The sequence below is a fragment of the Morone saxatilis genome, unplaced genomic scaffold (assembly GCF_004916995.1).
Source record: "Morone saxatilis isolate NCDOM2014 unplaced genomic scaffold, NCSU_SB_2.0 Contig15, whole genome shotgun sequence".
NCBI classification, from domain to species: domain Eukaryota; kingdom Metazoa; phylum Chordata; class Actinopteri; family Moronidae; genus Morone; species Morone saxatilis.
Window position 1 is genome coordinate 5,376,933 of NW_023339707.1, and position 21,560 is coordinate 5,398,492.

At 41.2% G+C, this 21,560-nt stretch overlaps 1 protein-coding gene across 1 annotated transcript in view; it reads right to left on the reverse strand.

The window, feature by feature from the left end:
• prex1 (phosphatidylinositol-3,4,5-trisphosphate-dependent Rac exchange factor 1) overlaps nucleotides 1-21,560 on the reverse strand; it is a 77,009-nt gene that overhangs the window by 38,496 nt on the left and 16,953 nt on the right. The window contains exons 4-10 of the mRNA XM_035656448.1: nucleotides 16,527-16,631; nucleotides 13,646-13,747; nucleotides 13,078-13,239; nucleotides 9,525-9,658; nucleotides 9,083-9,198; nucleotides 7,109-7,258; nucleotides 3,274-3,421 (exon numbers count right to left, since the gene is read on the reverse strand). Of these exons, the coding sequence (XP_035512341.1) occupies nucleotides 3,274-3,421; nucleotides 7,109-7,258; nucleotides 9,083-9,198; nucleotides 9,525-9,658; nucleotides 13,078-13,239; nucleotides 13,646-13,747; nucleotides 16,527-16,631 (917 nt within the window). The remainder of the gene's footprint in view (nucleotides 1-3,273; nucleotides 3,422-7,108; nucleotides 7,259-9,082; nucleotides 9,199-9,524; nucleotides 9,659-13,077; nucleotides 13,240-13,645; nucleotides 13,748-16,526; nucleotides 16,632-21,560) is intronic.

A 21,560-nucleotide genomic window follows, 5' to 3' on the forward strand; every position in this document is an offset into this window, starting at 1 on the left:
AGTGAGAGAGAGACAGAGAGAGCGCAAGAAGAGATTTGTGGTAATATCGGCCGATGATTGGTTGAGCTTTGGCATATTTCCGGAACTGAAAACTGTGCAACTTCATGTGAAGTTCAGCGACATTAGCAGGGCTGTCTTTTGCATTTCTTTTCAAGAACATTGTTGATGATGTCATTTTAGTTCACAAAGAAAAAATCCTAACCCATTTTTAAGTGAGCCTCTGTTCTACTATGCTTGGATAGATAACAGCTGTGTCCCTGTTCACATACTACACTACATCTTATTTCTATATAGGCTGGGAGCCAGGTCCAGCCCACACCACATCAGTTCAAACATAACCTACTGGCCTATTGGCCTATAACTCTGGACATTTCTGGTTGTGTTTAATAAATTAGCACATTTTCACAAATTCTGCCGTGTATTTTGGCCCTACAGTTCTTGGGGGGGGGGGTATTTTTAAAGGGGATAAAGGTGCACACTAGGGACTTTGATTGTCCCTGTCTTTGGCTTTTCCTGTTGTTGTTTCTCCCATGGACTGTATTTTGAGTGTTTATATAAGTCTGTTGTTCAATACATACTTAGGTGCACATTCAACTATTGATGCTCTGCTTCACATGGTAGTCTTTTTTGTAACTGTAACTTGAGTGTATTGGTTGGACAAGCTATCTAACAACCTCTAACATAACATACAAATATATATATAATATCATCATAATGTGTTTTTCTATTGTAGTATAAACTTTCCATGCAGTACATTTGAACATATTCCCTATTCGGAAGGCAAGTGAGTGAAAATGTTATTTTCTCTAACTTGAGGTATAGTGAATTATTTTGGCCAAAGCAAGTGTCATTTTAAATATAGAAGGTTTATGAACATGAGACATTTTCTATATACAAGTGAGGTGGTGATAATCACTATAAAGTGCCAGAAAATAATCATGTTTGATGAGTGGACAATATTTTTTTGTTTTTTTGGGGATGTTGTATGTGTTATTTTTAAACAAAATGGCATCAAGCACCAGAATCGTATTTTTCTACTGTCCCCTTTGTTTCAGGATAGTTTTCATATTTGTATGACTACTTATGCAATTGTAGTGCCTTAATATGCAATTTATTTTAAATATCTTAAGATAATTTAGCAAGAAACATGCCCCAAAAAAAGAGGGTTTTGGGCTCCTGAGACCAAACGGCAAAAAGGTAGTAAAAAAACATCCTGAGGGCTAGACCTGGGTCCCAGCCTAATACAGTACATAATATATACCAATATTTATAGATCATTAATCAAACTTCAACTTTAGACTGTCACTGCCAATTACAATTTACAAAGNNATTACAATTTACAAAGAGAAAGCAAAATGTTTTTCCAGACACTTTTTTGTTTTCTAAGATCTTCCTGGAGCCATCTGACCACCAATTGCCATTTATCTTAATTAGTTCCAGCTCCATTTCCTTTGTGTATTGTATTGTGGGACAGTAGCGTGCACCACCAGCACACAAGTATGTATCCTGACTTTTTATCATGTACTTAATTTTGACATGTTTACGCTGTGAAAACTACATGCTCAAAACCTAATGTATTTTTCCTCAGAGGGTAGAGGATACACTGAGAACCAAAAAGTAGTACAGAAGCTAACCCAGAAATGGACCATGGAGATCTGTCTTAGAGTCAACAGCTGACAACTAATTCCTTTTCCTAGCTTTAGTACACCTCTTAGCACAAAAGAAAATCAGAATATGATATAAGACCACTTCAAATCCACACAAATGATGCAAGGCAAGCACTGGCATGCTGAAAAAAGTAGCAATAAAACATTTTAAAGCATGTTAACACTGACCATCTTCCAAAGTAGATAGCAGACAGATGATGGAATTATGCTATCAAGGCAACAGGGTGCTATCAAACCAGCAGTTGGCATCTCTGTTTAATGCAATAAGCACTCAAACTATGCTTGCCACTAATTTCATCAGAAAGACAAATGCAGAGCTAATGCAGGTTGCACTCATCGGCAGGAAATGACTGAGTGATAAAGCAAGGAAAGTGAGAGATGATAGAAAGTGAAAACAGAGTGAGTGAAAGAAAGAGGCAGAGAAACTCGATTTGTACCACATGGATGAGGCAAAGGAGGGAGTGTGTGGCTAAACTAAAAAAGGGTTTTAATAACTGGTTCAGTTCTAGGTTGACAAAGATATGATTGTTGATTGATTGATTGTTTACTGTGAAGATATTTCTCCAAAGTCATATTGTACACAAAATGTGGTCTACATGAAGACATCATTTCAACACATATAACATTTCATATAAAATGTCATAAATTTGGAACTATATGGGATGTGTGCTGCCAACTTAAGCTTAAAGGACATCGTAATGGGAGAAGGTCTGTACATTAACACACACACACACACACACACACACACACACACTATGGCAGAATGTATTTCCTGGAAGATCTCAGGATCCAGACCGCCAGGGAGGTCCATCGGACAGAGAGAGGAAAACACCCAGACAAGGACTTCATATGACGCCACCAAGACGGACCACGTCTCCCAGAAACACCATTACATGTTTGAGCAACTCATTAAATTCCCTTCTTGGCAGTGGCTGAATACAGTGTTATCGTCCACTACATTTACCTCTAGGAAAAAAACTATTTGAGATGGGGGATGCGTTTAATGATTTGTAATATACTGGAAGGCCACATTGGCAGTGTTGCAGACATTAATGGTTGCTCCCTAGTTTCTCTTTACAAGACCAGTCATCAGACACCATCGAAGTCTTGCCTCATTTTTATTTTTTGTCTCCCTAAGACGGTGACGGAAAGAATTTAACTGCTGCTCAGGACCTCACAAATGTTGGTCTGTATGTAGAGCAACTGAGAAAAAGTTAAGCAAGTCACTCTTTTCATTGCATTGAAACATCCGGGGACAGAAAGGGGAACGGCTTGTAGCCGAGCCTCAGTTAAAGGCCCTTTGCTAATGAAAGTCTGAGTGTGTGAGTGTGTGCGCAACGATATGAGTGTGTGGAGAGAAACTTGGGCCTTTCTGTGACCCGTGAGAGGAGACTATGAGGGGGGCTCACTATGGACAAGAGCATGTAGGGATAGAATAGTTTGGGCATTTTGCCAGGACTTGGGGAGACTGGATCCCAGCTCTTTTGAAAACCTCCTGGTCTTACGTAAGAGCAATTTGTAAGGATCCCCTTGTGAACAGCATAGGACTGCAGTCACATTCTTTGAACTTGAAGAAACCAGGCACTGAGGTAGCAAAGAAACTCACTTTCCCATGAAGCACTTGGGCACAATGCTGAGTTTCCTGCGTCTATCCTTAATCATGTGCCGACTCTTGGTCATCATCAAGTGGTAGAGCTTCTCCCCCTTCTCTGCAATCATCACATAGGCATCCCGCTCCATTCCGAGTTTGAGACCTACAAAGAAAAGAGAAAAAAACAATTCAGATCCAAAGGGTTTGTCACCCTTCCATCAATGGAATGACTTAAAAGGTAACTTTTCTGTGAGTTGATATCAGATGACGTGAGAGTGGAAATAAATGAACAACCAAACTCTCAGCCCAATGCAGTGACTGTATCGCAATGCCAACAATAATACAGCAGGCACATGCCAGGACACAAATTTCAACTTGCTATCTACACGTATCAAAACCAAGGACTGACATGGCACTGTGGGAGGAGACAAACGCGCCTTTGCCTGGAAGGCCCGGTTGTGTTCTGGTATTGTGCAGATGGACTAAAGCCAGAAACAGAGCATGGCGACTCAGGTCTGCCACAACCTTCTACAAAAAAAAACCCAGATGTTAATCTCTCCTCAACAAGTTGTTTTTAGAAAGATTAAAGTTCAGCAGGGCAGAGCGATCTTGATCTTGTTTCTGTGTTGGTTTATCAACTATTACTCCTCTATTGTAAAGCAGAACATGTGAGGGACCATTGTAAGGCCTGCTGCCCCAGTAAAAGCTCACCAGTGAGTATGCTGTTTGAGCTGCTTAACCTCATCGTGGGGTTTGATGAACTTCTGAACTGTGAGAGTTTTTGACTCGGGCAACTCAACTCTGCTGCGCCGCGCCTCCCTAAGCTGCTTAAGTCTACTGAGAGGCACACCAAGCTGCTGAGCTCGACTACAAAGTATTCTGATTTAGACGTCGCAATGTGCATCTCAAAGAACATGTATTTGTGACACCTGGAAACAGTTGAAACTTCATCATTATCTTCATCACTTCTCAACCACCTTGATTTCTCTCAGGGCCCTCCCACACATAAGCTGGCAATCTGTTATTGTTTACCAATTGTGTCAGAAAGACAAACTGCTGACTAGTTACTTCCTCTCATGCAGCCACAGAACGTATGTGCATGCTGGTGGTCAGCTGGAGTTTGGCTGAAGACACGAGGCAACGGAAGGCATTTGATCAGTTGGCCTTTGTCACTAGATCTTAGAGTGCCAGGCTCTCTACGCTGTCCAGTGCAAACTATGCAATGCAGCTGAAAACAAATAACTTTTACGCTGCATTATGCAAGAATTTGAAGGTAGAAAGTTAAGGGACAAATGTTGGGTTGGAAATCCGACCACTAAAAGGGAGCGAAAGGGATGAGACAAACAATGTAAAAAGTTTCACGGCTAACTCTTCAATCCAGTTTCCCATTGAGTCTTTGGGTTGTGCACTGGCAGCCTGTGATGGAGGTGGGGTTATATTACATTTGACAGCAGCTGGAGTAGTCTTAAACAATGAGCGTCATTGAACAACAGACGGGTTCCTATCCAGAGCAGAGGCCCCCTTCAGCTTCTGGTCCAGCTGTCAGAGTTTGTCTTGTGCTGCTCCTCGTCTTCCTGCGCTCATTGGCACGAGCTAATGCCATATCGCATTATCTGACCCACGCATTTTCCACAAACTTTCATGAAAATAAGACAAAACACCTCCAGCTGGCAGTTGTTGAACAATGGAAGTCCTTTGAGAGGGTTCAGGACCAACACATGGAAGGGCCATGGCGATACATGGAAAAGGTCACATTAAACAAGGCGTGTCAGGAAAAGCAATAATGCGTGAAGGGGGAGATGTGAAAAAATCGTTGCCAGGATTTATTGCAGTAAAACTTTATCATGAAGCTGTCTAGACCGTAGTAAAGAGTTTGAGAGAAAGGTAAGCACACTGAGAGCAGAGTATACTGTAGAGTGGGTAATAGAAAGAGAGAGTGTGGGGAAATTGGGCACTGTGACTGATCTGGCATCTGTTAGCCTCAGGTCGATTTCCGCTGGGTTGAAACTTAACACCACGAGCTGCAGCACACCCCTTCGTACTTATTTGTACTCTGAACCCCTTTCATCACAGGATCAGATGCTGATGGCGTGGAACTCTGCTGCAGATGCTTATTTAATGTAAAGGTAGAAAGACTACTTCACATAAATGCCAATCAGCGAACGTGCACATGCGGCTAAACCTTTTAGCATTCTGTCACTTTCAACCAAATCATCATTCGAACAGCTTGAGAGATCCAATTTAGATTTTTAGCCATCAATGCTATCAGGTGACCAGTTGTATGCCGCCCAAAATCTGCTTAAAGCCTTTCACACCATCTAATGCACACGAGATAACAAAGACAGATGGCCAGTGCTGAACAGGTGGGAACACATTTTAAGGCAAAAGAGGGAAGTCGCACAATGAAGGGAATACAACTTAAGGAGCAACAAGAATATCAGTTTACATTACTAATCTCAAATCAGTGGAGGTAGTGCCGTGTAGGGCTTTTTCATATGCCTCAGTGGATGTTTTATGGTGAGACTAAATGCACTTTTGATTTTCTGCACACTCATCCAAAGCTACTTCCCCATTTGTAATATGGCTGCAACTCTTCTGAAACTGATACAACTCTGTATATGCAAGAAACAAACACTAATTATAGTAAAAATAGATCCAGATAAATTGTCCAGATGTGTATGACGTAACTGAGCTTCACTTTCTTTGAGTGAAGCTCAGTTACGTTTCTTTGAAGTGAATGCTTTTCTATTTTAGGAATCTAAAAATGCTGTTTTCGGTGTATCTGTTGTTTGTGAATGAGATGTTTGAATCATCAGTCACCTCCCGCTGAGGGCTTTGATTAGTCAAATACCAGACTCTGCCTGCACTGATTTTATGAATGTGAAGAATAGATTGTTGTCGCAACTTTTGCCTGGTGCACAGGTCAACTCTGAACGTCATGTCACCTAAGCCTCTATTTACGAAACAAAGGGCAGGCAGCTTGTTCAAGGTGGGACATAACCGTAGGACACAAACAGTGTATCCAGGTCACATCCACAGTCATTACTGTGTGCCAGCTGAGGGAGCCTTGATAGTTTGTGAATCTAAGGTGACACCAACATGTAGGGCAACATACAAGGGGTGCAGAAAAAAAAGCCTCACAACTGCACGACTACATGAGTACTACATACAAAACAGGAATGCAAAGGCCAAGACGGGCACGAATTAAGGACAGACACATCATGGTATTGGCCACACTATTAGATTGACAAGTGATCTCGAGGAAGTGCAGCTCAGCACTGCAATGAGCGTGCAGCATGAAAGATGGAGACAAAATAAAGAATGGGAATGTCAATAGAGTGGCTAAAAAAGCAGAGGCCGTATATACACTCAGTTGATAGTGTATTGGCTAATATGACACAATAGTCCTGCAATACATCCTACTTTCATGAATGTAATAATGTTCAGTTTTTATTGAAATCGTTTTAGAGAGGTGTTGATTCAACTTTATTTTTGAGGGTGTAGGTGTTTCTATCATGTTGTCTACCTTATTTATAACATAATTCAACAGCACCACAAACTGCAGCCTCCTAAATGACCATACCGTTGAATTAACATATCTCTATAACAGTTTCAACAAAAACTGAACATTATAACCTTCATTAAGGCTTATTTATTGCACTGTTGTATTAGACAGCATTAGCTTTAGCTAGCTGTACCTAATACACTGGCAACGGAGTGTATTTTATACAATGATCTTGTAAAACACTAGGGTAATTCTAGTATAAAAAAGGATCATTTCTGGGTTTGCACTGCCAGTCCCATAAACCTGAAGTGGGATAAAAATGGCCTTTAAAAAAGTGTTACTCACTCTCTCTCTGCTCCCGTTCCCTCAAGATGGCGTCCAGCCATTTCTGCTTGTCCTCTGCATTTTTGGCCATGCACACAAACCACTTGTTTTTAGCAGTGTTGTGGATCTTCCAGCCGTTAGTCACAGTGTAGTTGTTGCTGTGATAGTCCGCTGCAGGGAAGACAAAATATAAGGAAGTCAAGCAATTAATATTGTAAATGGACGAGGTGTCATCATAAATAACATTAAAAGACTTTGTTAGTAGGGTAAGCAATTATTTTGTTCAGTGTATCAGGACTACATTAGAATGGCCTTCTGGGTTTAGGGATTTACTTAACAAATTATCTAATTAAAACAAAATGTACTACTGCAAATTATCTTTCTTTCTGTGTCGAGTTTGTTTTTCTTTCTCAAGTTCTCTTTAGGCATTTTTCATTTCAAGAAAATGAGACAAAACCCCCAGACACACACATTATGTTAACACTGACCTCAGTGGTGAGTAAAGGAAGTAATCAGTGTAATCAAATTACAATCAAGATGTTGTACAAGTTAACATCAAAGTAATCTTTAAATAGGATTTACTACTCAAGCAATGATTTACAAGACAATTAAAAAGATAAACATGATGCACCTTGAGAGCAGTAAAAGACCATCTTTCCACTGACTCAACAAAATCTCCCCTTGTACCCATTTCTAATTTTATCATCCATTTAGCTGCAGGTGAGCAGCTACTGAATAATGAATGGCCACTGGTAATGGGGTGCATTAGTCTCACGCTCAAAGGTCATATAAATAGATCTGATACTTCAGGTCCCACAGGGAGCTGTTCCTGCTGATCTGGGAGAGTAGGGAACTGGGTTGGGACACATACTACTGCGTTGAGTCTCTTTTTAGCCACGGGGATGGAAAAGATGGATTCTAGCAAAATCTTATGCAAGTGCATGGTAAGATCTGGTAAAGGGATATTTATCTAGACATCATTCATTTTTTCTAAGGCTTTCCACTCAGTTCACAATCATTTGGTCAAACAGGTTGCTATTTTAAGCCAGCCTCTTTAACTGTGTGACTTGAGGTTGTCGTATATTGTGAATAGCTTATGAAATCTGTTTTTATTTGTGCCGCACAAACACGATGTTACCATTTCCAATTCAGCAGATAACCTCAAATACTTACACGTTCCATTTTTTTTTTTACACATAGTAATCAGATAATCTGCGTTCTGACAGTTCACATATGTTCACAGTTTCAATGTGGGACCCCTTAGTTCTGCGAATAAGGCATGTTTTTCTTTGTGGTTTCCCCTTCAGCAGCCTAAATGTTACAGCCAGCAGCCAACATGCAGAAAAAAAAAGGTCATGTGAGCTTGCAAAATATTCTACCACCACCAAAGAGAGAAAAAAAGAGGAAACATGTGAGCGAGAGGAAGACAAAGTGTTTCTACACCAGTAGACAACGTGTACCAAGCCCAGCATGGTGCCTCACAAAAAACCACAACAGCAAAGTGAGCTGAGTGACGGCCGTATCACATCGAGACCACAGATGAGTTTATCTTTGGCACAAAATATCTCGACCAATGCGAGAGCACATCAAGTTTATCACCTAGCTCGGGTTTGCGTTTGCACTTAAGATTTCCATCAACACCATAACCCATTACTGAATCATGTACTTTACATCAAAAGGTGGCACATGAGGTTGCGAGCTACATCCTGTTTGAAGCTGCGTGCAAATATGATACTCCACCCAAACTGTCAACAAGTACCTGATTCATATCCAACCACCAGTTTCTAAATGGCACAGTTCATGAACTAAGGTATGAAATCAATCAAATCTATATAACCTGGGATATCAAAATGAACAAATCAAGAGTTTGGGTAACATCAGTTACATCAAAAATAACCTCATAACTCAAGAGAAATTACACAAATGCCCCGGGAGAGTTGCATGAATGGACATATAGACGGTCTCCAAAGGTAACGTTGCTGGGCAAACACAAACCTGTTCCATCTTCCACATTTTCCACCTCCATCACCTCAGTGTTGATTCGGCCTCTGAACACATAGAGGGGCCCGTTGATAGACTTGGTCCTCTTGGTGGACTTCTTTCCAGAAACCCTGGGAAATGAGACAACACTGTGGTCACACTCGGCAGGGAAAACATCCGTTGATGCCAGTGCCACAGTAAGAAAAGAACTTGTGTCTGTAACACATGCACATTCATACAGACAGCTATGGGAGCAGCAGACACATGTAGTTGTTTTTGTTTTGCCTGCATACTAAAAACCTGTCTACACAAACAGGAATGTGAACATTTGCTCCAATTTTCCACGTCTAGTCTCCTTCTAGTAGTGTGTCAATACATTAAGTATTTTTGAAAGCTTTCTTGTTCCTTCTTCCTTGACACGCTGTTGTAGTAGGTGCTGTATAGTTGCCTTTCTCACCTGGACTTCCTCTTACAGTAAACCAAGAGGTTGTCAAACAAGAAGAAGACACGTTCCTGGATGTTGCCTGCTGAGATTTTAAGGAGATTTCCATGAAGCAGCAACTCGGTGCAAATATCTGTCAGGTTGGTTCCCTGAAGAAAAAAACAAAGATTGAGAAGAACATTAGCTACTGACATTATTACTGTAACAACATTATGATGGCAGTTTTATCCATCCATCACACGTCTTTCTCTTTCTGCTCATTCACTGCAACCATAGTTTACGTTATTTGAGCAGAGCATGGAAACTCTGATAGCACTCTGTCTAAATTGGGGAGCTGCAAAGACACTGTTGTCTGTATCAGAACTTGAAGAGTTTAGTGAAACAATATGAATTTCAACTTTGACATTGTGAACAATTTGTTTTCATTCCATCGTCAATGATAGGAAGGAGTAAACAGTCTCCCACCCATTTCCAAAGCCAAACTGCAAAAATATGACCTGCATGCTGTTCCCTGCCAGGAACTGTGACACGTAACAGCAAAACATCCCCACATTACTGCAGGGTTGTGTCGAACTGGAGCTTTTAGTAAATTCCAAATGTGTACGTTCATTGGAAGCACTAAGCACAAAGTGGCAGGGCAAAACTGTTGGCCTACCTTGGCCTACATATAGTTTCCTGTGAGACTTGGGAACAAACAAAGCCTTTTTATTCTCTTTCAGGATGTAAACACAACCACACACAAGCTACAAATACAAGCATCCATACAAATAAAAATACAGCTGTATATGCATAGAGGATGGAGATACATGACTCATGACATAGTAGGTGGAAGTGCTTTAGCCTCATTCTGATCCCTGCAGTGAAACCTTATCAAATGCTTTGTACCTCTGTCATGTCAAGGGGGAATTTAAAAACTGTGATATAAGTCAACTCAGTGTACTAATTCAGGAAGCTGTATGTCACTCTGCAGCCCACCACCTTCACAGGATGTGATCAAGTCTTTCTTAAAAGCCGTTTCTCGTCAGCTATCAAATATACCACAATCTGTTGAGACCGAAAGAGCCTTTTCACTTTATGAAGCAGCGCAAAGGCCAAAGGCACACACACGCAGTGAGCTGAAACAAATAATGTTTCTCTATTCAACACAATTTGCCACATTTTGTCTGAAATATATTAATAATCAAAGATCAAGGTGCCTGAGTCTGATTACTGAAATTTAAAAATATTTTGAAAAGTGGTCCTTGAACCTTTCAGTCTTTGTTCATGAGGTTGTTGACATCAGTCTGGAACTGTTAAAAAAAAAAGCCTTGTTGATTGACCACAGCATGGTGTCTAATTAACCTTTCACGTGGTGAAAGTGTCTGAGTTTCGGGGCCGAGTACTGACATTACTAAGGTTAGGCATCATTACTTTTAGAAAATCATTTTCAGTGTTTTCACATTTCCAACTAGGAAACAGAAACAGCTTAAAAAAAACACAAATACATGCATGATCAACCATGCAGTCTCATCCTGCCAGAGGTGTGAATGACAGAACTATTTCCTACTATAGATATTCAAATAACCGAGGGTTTAATATTAAGTTCATGGGCAGGAGCAGGTTAACGTGCTGCCCACCACAACTGTCAAAACAGGGCTACTAAAACATAAAATACAATAAGTGAGTTAAAAGACATCTCATTACTCATTGTTAAACGGCTCATTCCACTCCAAATCATCCGGAACTAAATACACCCATGTGTGGATTTGAGACAACCTCCCCCCTTCGTCTTGTAGATTACCCATCACCCCCCGCCCCATCCCTACCGGTGCATACGTATACATCAGATTTGAACTTCACTGTTGTCTTCAATGTCTCTGACATGGGTCCACCAGAGACTTGTGGAAACTCCCCCCATCGACCACACCCACTCTCAAGCGTCCATAATTGATTCCCACGAGTATATAGTTATGATGGATGTTCATCGCTCCAGAGTTCATTTAAAGAAAAATGACTCTCTGAGCTTTTCTTAAGGTGCATACCGATAGGGTTTGGGGAGGGGGTCGTGTTTCACACGATCGATTCAACCTCATGTTAAGGGCACTAAGCTGAGGTGGGGGTGGGCATGAGTGTGTGTAGGAGAATTCAGAGGGCAAGCTTGTATCTTAGGGTGCATAGCATGCATGTGTAGGCTTTCCTCCATCTATAATGGATGCGTAAACATGCAAGAGTAAGAATACATGCTGGCGGTGTATGTGTGTGCATGTGTGTGTGTGTGTGTGTGCGTGTGTGTGTCTGGGTAGCGGTAATGCGCCCGGGCCTGATTCGGCACTACTGGCGTCCTCTTCCATTAGGGCTGGAGGTGATTAGCCTGGAGAGTGGCTGTAGAGAGAGAAGAGCGAAACTAATGCTGTAAGGTCGAGAGTTCCTTGGGGGCGGGGGCCTGTCTTGAACAGCAAAATTGCTGAGGTTTTCCCCTAATGAATAAATCAGATATGCATTCGTTCTTAGAAGTAAAACTACAAAATTACATTTAATGACTATTATCATTCGAGCACAATAATAATACAAGATTATCTGAAAGTGACTCAGTGATACCACTTTATTAGTGTTGCATATACCATTATTCATTGTTTCCAACTACACAATTAATCGTTTTGTGTACACAATGTCAGAAAATAATAAAAGAATGCCAATCACATATTCCCCAAGCCAGAATTCCTCCCTTGTTCAATTAACAGTCCAAAGTAATTCAAATTATATATAACTGGGAAATGCAGCAAATCTTCACTTTTGAGGTGCTGGAAAAGGAGAATCTTTGATGGTTTTGTCCAAAAAATCATAATCGTAATCGATTATCCAAAATAATTAATAATTTCTGGTCCCTTGGTTGGCACTACTTGCTTTAGTGTGGGACCAGAACATATTCTGAGTGGCATTTTACTGTCAATATGCTTAAGCTAAATAACAATGTATTGTTTTTTGTTGGTTTTGTGGATATTTATCAGGGTCAGAAGGTTACTTTTCTCTGAGGGAAAGAACGAAAAGGGGTCTGTTTCGGCATGCAGACAGTGGGATGTCCCAGTGGGGCCCATTATCTGGTTCCATCCTTCAATTTTTTTCCACTCCCCCTCCTCTAAAAGTCCCCTCATGTGACCCTCCCAGTGCATGTGAGACTAGAGCTGTGCTTCCTAGGTCTCTTCTGATTGGGCAGTATGCCCGTTGGCATCCCCCTTGGCACCCTGTGTGGGTGGATTGTCCCATTGGTGCCTGCTAGGACAAGGCCTCTGTTGTGGTGGGTGAGGGAGGCGTGAAAAATGCACTGGACCCTTCGCTCGGCTCCCAAGCCCCGTCCGTGGCCCCTGCGCTCAGAGCAGTGATTTGGCTGCAGTAGTGCTTAACTCTTAAGATAGATGGAGACTGTGGTGGTTGGGGTATTTCTGAAATAAGACTGACTGTTTTTGTAGTGGTTATGTTACAGGACTCTCGTATTCTTCTTTCTTTTGCAGAAACCTTGCACACATCATAATCATCATAACCACCCTTTACTTTTTCTAATTCCCCCTCACTCTGTCCTTCTTGCTCTCACCTCCCAGCCCTCAATGTGGGACTGCAGCTGTTCCAGAGCCTCCAGTTTCTCCATCTGCCTCTTGGTCTCATTGATGTTGGAGCAGACAGCCTTCATGGCCTGCAGAGCCTCTTCCACTGCTGGATAGTCAGCATGCTTCTTAGGGGTCCGCTTCAGCAGTTCCTAGGTCAGGAAAAGGGGAGCTTAAAACATATACAGTGGAATTTCCAGAAGAAGGAACAATAAAAAGAAATCACTGTATTAGAGTGGTAATAAAGTATTCTGTGACCTTCAGCAATGACACCTATTCTACACGAGTATCAACCTCCCCCCTCAGTTGGAAATACTAGTAGGTGGGGAAGACTGGGTGCCTTGAAATGCCAGCGTATATAAGGTTTTTGCTCCAAAATCTAAAATGAGTCACTGGTATTTACACAGATTACACAGGCGCTGTATCCATGAAGTGAGATTCATAGTGTCAGCTATCATTTGTTTTTCTGATTGCCTGAGCAGGCCATGATATGATACAAACAAAGCTGGTGTTATTTGATGACAGCGTTGTGACATTAGTGCAGCAGTTGTACAGTACCTTCAGCAGCAGAGGGTACTTGCAGATCCTCTGAATGGGGCTGAGAAGGTAGCCCTCCAGAGGAATTTCTGTGCTTTTCTTCCCTCCGAGTAGCATACAGTGCTGAAGGAGAAACACAAAACAAACAATACCTCAACACAAATGCTCATCAAGACACGTTAAGTGTTTTACAGCACTACAGTAGAAGAGTCAATTTAACTTTTCCATACATCCGGACACACTTATGTTAGACAGCACTTGTCTAAAGAAGTGCTTTCGAGCATTTGCAGCGGTTTCAATTGCGGTCTCGTGTCTCTTGTGTTTTTCCAGCAATAAACAAACTTTAATTGACTATTGTTGTCATTTCCATTTAGTCACAGTCTGTTGCACCGGCAGCAGATACATAACAGGTCCAGGTGCTTATTGTCTGGGAGCAAAGCCTTAGGTTTTTCCATATGTCTACAGCTTTTATAAACAAGTTATTAAACCTGTATGCAGATTGAGACATGCTCTTCATGCTAAAAATGCCTGTGCAAATGTTGTGCTGTTCTCCTTTTATTATCCTTATACAATTTGCTATTATATTATAAAACCACAAGTATTACTTTTACTATTCATTTATCTATTATTTTAATTATATTGCTGACCTCAGATCTGTACAAAGCCTCAGTTTTAAACCACGACAGTTGCAGCTTTGCCGCCAATAACCACATCCTGTCACCAAGTCCATGGTCTTTAATTGTTGGCCTTACCACTTTCTGGTCTGTTTCAGCCACATTTTGAGATTCTGGTTGATATGGTATTTTTATATATAAAGTCTTTTTGCTTGTGTGTTGTGTTTTTATTTTAGATTTTAATTCATATGGATGCATGGAGCATGTTGGTAACAGTTTTTTATGTACACTAAGAAATCATTCTCTTTCTGCCATTTTAAAATGGCTCGTTTGGACCCACAACTCTCTCTATCAACTATATATTCCTTCCACTGTGCCACCGAAAAACCCTGCAAAAACATCCATGTTTTTCACTGAGAAACCTCTTAAGTGCCCTCTCATTCCCCAGAAGATTTGGGCTTTAAGAAATTGCCCCCCAGAACCAGTTGAAAGAGGGGTTTTCATCAGAAGAGTGGGGGGGGGGGGCTTACAGTTACAGTCATAGTTTCTCTACGCCTTGTATTTTGTAGGAGTGCAGCCTGTCAGTATGCTATGAGCTCATGGGACGGGATGAAAGATCAAAAGCAGCCATGCAGATAAACCACTTGAGTGTTCTCCAGTGGGAAAGAAGGCAGGAGATCAGTTTGGAGCATTATAATCATATGGCAATTCCTTTCAACTCTACACAGAGCAGGAGAGGGTGGCGGGGGGTTGTGCAGTATTTTTGATGGGAAAAATGAGCAACAAAAATGCAACTGATCGTGACTGCCAGAACTTTGGGATTCCACGGATTCCTGATGTATTAATACGAATGCATTTCTCTCCTACACATCCATTTCTATCCATATCCATTTCTATAAATCTTCCGTGACTTCCTTTTCTTCTTTCCTCTCATCTTCTGCGTATTTGTAATCTGCCAGCCTAAAGCCAGAGCTCCCTCCGCTCTTCACTCTGACCTCCTTTTGCTTTCACTTCACTTCTCTTCCAATGCAATTAACACTTCATTCATACATACAATTTCAGAAGCTCACTTCATTGTGTGATTCAATTAGCATGAAAATAGTTTAAACCACCAGCAGAAAGAGCCAGTGGCAATACATATTACACTGCCATTAATTACTAGGACAACGTTTCGCAATGGTCACCGCTTCAAGAACTGAAAACCCCTTCACTCTGTATCCCACCATTCTGCAAAAGAATCACACATTTCCTTTGCCATGTCAGCATTTCTTAAATAGCTTTCATTTTCTTTCCTAAATTCTAGTGAATCAATCTTATTTCTGTTTTGCTCACTGTTGCTAGACAAAGCATGAGAGCCAGTCCAATATTTGAGATTATCCTGAGCAGGTCTGACAACTGCTTTAATACATAACCAGATGTTGTTCAGTGATTTTATTTTGGAAGCATTAAAGACCTAACCAATTAACCGCTGCATGACTGGACCAGAGGAAGCAAAAAGCCAAAGCACACAGCAACACTCTGATCCCACTGTTTCCAGTCCTGTGGGTCAGAATAATACCATGGAAGCAAACCATCAGGCAGCGACAAACGCATGGCCTCAGATCTCTCGGCCAATCCCAAAAAGGCTGCCAACACTCCACAGCTGGCTGGCCCAGAATCTGCAGACGATTTCATTGGTTGGACCCCTGCTCAAAGGCCCCAGTTGCCATTCTAAGTTCATTGTCCAGGGCCCAAAGGTTTGGGTGTCAAAACACAGAAACAGCTGGCAGCGGAAACACTACAAGAGCGACATAAAAGTGACCCTGATGGTGGCTGCATCCTGTCCGGGCAGGAAAAACCCTCTGACCTTGTTATGGTTTCTTCCCTTTATTCAAGTGTTAACATGGAAATGGAGGTGATATGATGGAAGGAAAAAGGAAGAGGAGGATGGATAGATGACAAAAAATGAAATAAGCGTGAGAAGGCTCAAGGGAGGAAAGAAATGTAGGGCAAAGGAAGATAGTAGTAAAGACACCAGGAAAGAAAATAAGGTGAGAGTGTGAAGTGGATAAATACAAGTCTAATCACATCTAGAGTAAAGGATACATAAGATTCACGTGCCATGAAATAAGAAAAACAGGGAGATTGGTTTATACATAATCAAGGGAGAGAAGTGAAGAGTCATAGTGGGAAGAGGAAGGAAGCATGAAAATGCAGAAGAAACAGATTTGGTGACTTGAGAACTAGAGAAGCAACACAAAGAAAAAGCAAGATAAGCAAGGCAGAAGAGAGGAGCCGTGGTGACTTACCAGCAGGAAGGTCCTGATGTTGGGGATCTTGTTCAGCTCCATGAGAAGTCGCAAAGCCTTCTCGTGGTTACTGCAGTATTCGCCGTACACTGAGAAACTTTCCCTCTGCAGAACAGGAGAAAAACACAGGTCAGGGTTGCAGACCAGGGACATGATACCATATGTTACTGGCTAGTTGGCCGCCTTGATGAATCTACTGAGACAACTGACAGGAGGAAGATTGACAGTCAAGAGCAGAAACTAGAGAGAAGGCTCCAGTACATTACAGTCTAATGAGATTCAGTTACACTATTGCAAGAATAGTAATGAATAACTGCATTTCCACAGCTGTCATTGCTTATTTTCGTAGAAGTAATGTTATAGTAAATTGTAACTGCAACAATGATTAGACAAAACTACTGAAAGAGTAGTGACTAATGAAGCTTTTTGAATCATTCAGTACTATTATTAACTGACATCATTACTTCTCTTTTTCAAAGTAATCTGCATCATAGTTCAACAGAAACACCATGCCAACATACAACACTTCCCCTTTTCCTAGGTGATAGCATCACATCACAGAACAACCCCAGCACTAATACAGACGCTTTTGTCAGGCTGCCATTTAGTCTTCTTTGCAATACGTAATACTACACCTGAGCAAGTGATTATACTGTAGCTTGAAATGCATTATTCATGCACCATACTGGAGACAACAATGTATATACAGTATCACAGCTGCAGTTGAATTTACACCCTGGAGTTCACTGAAGCCTATTGTATATTCTTAACTGTGCGACAGTAATTGGGATGTGAAACCATGTGCATGGTGGGGCCTAAGCTTGAGTTCTAGAAACTGAAACTGTCATTTGAAAGAGCCTAGTAAGTGAAATCCAAAACTGCAGGTGCTCGTACAGCACTTTCAACCTTAGCTGAAACGCAACTGCCCGAAGGCTTTGCATTTAAAGCTGGCTCGGCCATAATATTACAAAGGAATAGAGAAATCCGGCTAAAGAGCATGACAACATCTTTGACTAACTTTAGTCAAAGATGCTGTCAAGTTCCATGGAATGATCATCTACAACAACACCTTTAAAAATAAAAATGGTTACCAAGCCAGCATCCTGTGCTGGCACAGATGTGAAAAATGATTGTGGTTTAACTCCCACACACAAACTTACTTATTTACACAAACTACATACAGTATGTCACTGCTGCGTGCATGAGCCTGTTTTACATGGTAACCCAGCAGTGCTGACAGAAGCAACAAAGCTAACAGCTCTTTTTATACAACTCGACCAGAAGAAGGCGAAAATCTTTTGTACATGTGTAACACAAGTGAGCAGCACAATGTAAACGGTTTTACCACACAGGCAGGAACCCAAACACACCCAAAGCCACGTTTGGCAGGGGATTCCAGTCCAAAGCACCACTGGGAGCAACAGCTGGGCCAGCATATGGTGTGAAACCACAGATACTGTCAAACTGAGTTAATACGCTACACAGCTAGATGAGGAGAGCACAGGAGGGCCAATTCTTCTAAATGCGCATGTACCACTTTAGTCTATTTGTTAATGTGTACATGAAAAGGTTAATTATTTTTAACAGTCTGACAAAAGCAACATTTTCTAAATGCTGGTGTTTCTGAATGCTTCTGCCCATCTGTATATTTAACAGAAAGGTGGGTAAAATGCAGGCTTCCTCATTCATTTCAATGAGACTGCTCTGTTAGGTCAGCATTCCCAAAGCTCTCTAGCAGAAACAAGGCAGTGTGACAATAAAGTTGATTCTGGCTCTATTTGGTCCACAGTACAATGCAGCACATCAGTCACATGAACCAAATTTCAAATATGTGCACACCTTAATGTGAATTTTGCAACTTCTTGCAATGCTGCTTGTCGGTCATTTAAAGTCTTTATCTGAGCAGACTAGGCAACCTAAAAACCTACACTCCAATATCTTGCTATTCATGAAACCAGTAAAGTAAACCGAATATGTCTTCTGCCTGTCTGCTCTCCCCAACTGTTAGCAAAAACTAAACATGCCCAGACTGTGAAATCCAGCAGTAAACAGGATGACATGTTTCCATTTGTCAGTGTCCCAGATAGTATCAGAGTAACAGCTTGTAGAGGTTTCTTGTATCTGAACTAAGCAGTTCCCTTCTATATTAAAAAGAGTTTAGAAAAAAAATATAAATGAACCAACTCAAGGACAGAATACTTGGGCAGGCTGGATGTTAAGGGAGTGTTTGGGGACATGTAAATGTAGCCACTGTCTATCAGTTTACACCTACTTGCTCCTGGATATGGTGGCACTTCAGTAGCTGAACCTGAAAACAGCATGCCTTTTTAAAGCTATGTTTACAACCAAAGCCCATTCCGAGGTATTTCCTTTCCTCAGATGACAACAACTGCATAGTCAATTTAAGCACACCTAAATGTCTTACAGGGCCTAAATGTGAACCAAAGAGTCCATTTTAAGGAACTAGGACTACTCTGAAAGACACCAGTTGTACCCAGAATAGCTTAAAGGCTTGGTTTGTCCCTTTGATAAACATAAGTCTTTATTTGCATTCTTCGTCATAGGAATGTTATTCTGGAGGCTAGATGAGAGGGTAGTATCACACACGAGGAATCACGTAAGAGTCAAAGCATAATGGGTGTAGTTCAGAAAGTGAATAATGACATGACTGTTGCTTCTTGCATAGTGCTCGGGTATACACTCCTAGAAAGAGAGCAAATATTGATGTCTCTGACTTCTCCTCCAACATTAGTCACTTTTTCACCTTTGCAGAGTTTGAATGTAATTTAGTCTCATGCAAACCGTGATTTTGAAACGAAGGCATAACATCTGCGTGTGTGGGTTCAACCAGAAGAAAATGACTCATTTGTATTATCCCAAAAATGTGATAAATGTGTTAAAAGTACAAAACGTCTTATATCAAACAAATACACAGGCCTTTAACTTAAAATGAAAGACTGGTGCACTTTATTTTATACATCTGCAGTCTCCCAAGCCATCTTGGCAACATGTGACTTTGAATAGCAATGAATCTTCCCATTTTTCTTCCCTAACTGTGAGTGGCAGACAGTCTTGTGGAACAATGCGGGAGGTTAATCAAATCCCAGTCATGGTGTTGACCTCTGGTCTAGGTCAAGGGCTACGGCTGGAGGGCGCCAGACGGGGCCAACCGATTGGCTGAGAGGTGTCAGTGTTAAAGGAGACAAAGGTCATGGGTTGAGGAGGGAAGTGTAATGGATATGCGAGATAACACTTTACTTTCAGTCCCCCTCCTTCGCATTTTTAAGTAGTATATAAACATTTAATAAACAAACTATAATGTAGTTGTAAGCAGATATAAGGACATGTTTAAGTCTTTATTCATGTATATTATTTGTCAACAATTATAACTTACCCTATGAAGAAACATTTTATATTATTACAACTCTGTTTTCATTCATTATCTGTTTAAACACCACTTTTTGTGCTCACAGACCATGAACCAAGTGAAGCAAGAAAGTAAGAAAAAGGAAATGGGTGTGTGTTTAAAAACTGTGTATCTTAATGTTTGCGCATTACACATATTAGCTGAAGCTATTTGTTAACAATTGTGATTGAAATTAACTAATCATTTAAAGGAATGCATCAATATTTTGGGAAATATGATTATTTGTTTTTAAATATTGTTGGGTTTGGCCTGTCTTGCTCGGACAAAGCCAGCATATCAGGAAGGAGGAAGTAATTACCTAGAACATGTATAAACATTCACTTGTTAAGGCATTTATGCTTATACATTTTAGGCCTCTGTTTTAATGTATATTTTTCACATGACATCGTAACCAGTTGAAGAGAACTGTACTAAAATATTATTTACATTTATTATATCAATGCTGCAGTGACATTTATTGAGTTATGACTCAGCGTCATACCTGAAATTGATATCCAATACTGGTTTGAGTCACAAAGGTTTCTTTCCTGCCATGGAACTCAGATAGAATTGAAGTAAACTGAAATCCCGAAGAGACCGAGGCTATTTCTTACATCGGTTCAGTTAGAAATCCAAGCACCTGCAGCGTCCCTATTACCCCCCCAGTCTGACCTCTATATCTCCCAGTCTGACTACAGAGCGACGGCGAAAAGAAAACGGCCAAGCTCCTTTAATCAATTCTCCATCCTGACATTTGGCCTGACAGACTGAAGGACCATAACGCCTGAACGTGTGTGAAGGTACATTTTGATGAGCCAATTTAACAGCCATCCACAGATGTGATTAAAGTGGATTCATGCCACAAGCAGGTAGTGGATATATTATTATTGAGGGGTGTTGTGGTTCATAAAATGCAGGCTGATTTTTAGCTATATAGACATTTCCCAGTGACCAAACCTGCTCTGGAGGGACAAATTATGTCAGTGGTTCAGTTTAATCTTAGTAGAGCCAGAGATCCACAGATTTTTGGCTCTAATATTGGACTGAGAGAAAAAGCAAGGGCCAGAAACGTGTGGGTTTTATTGGTTCTCAAACAATGAGATTTTTTTTTCCCTTCGAGAAACTAAATTCGAATCTAATGGTGTCCTGCAGCACTGACCTGAAGGCTGATGGAGCAGACTGATGGTGGAATACCTAGCTGAGGTGTTGTGTGCCTCAGTGAAAGTGAATTGAAGATAATTTATGAGAGGGAAAGGCAGAAAGGCAGAGAGAGAGAGTGAGAGAGAGAGAACGGGCTACAGATTGAGTGCTACCAGCAGAAGCATTGTCCCCTCGCTGACTGACACACCATCTCTTCCTCCCCGGACACAGACCCTTCTTTGTTTGTTCCCTGGGGCCAAACGAGTTCAAACAGAGGGGAGGGCAGTCGGGGGAGGTGCAGAGCGGAGAGAAATCTTTGGATGGAGGGATGGAGGGGCAAAAAAGAAGGAGATGGCAGAGACAGTGACTCGCACAGACTGATGAATCGAGATGGAGGGAAGAGACACTCTTCTGCCTGACAGGATGCAGGCCTGTTTGGAAAAAGAGCAGGCAAAAGGGTGGAGGTAGCCTGAGTGTGTGTGTGTGTG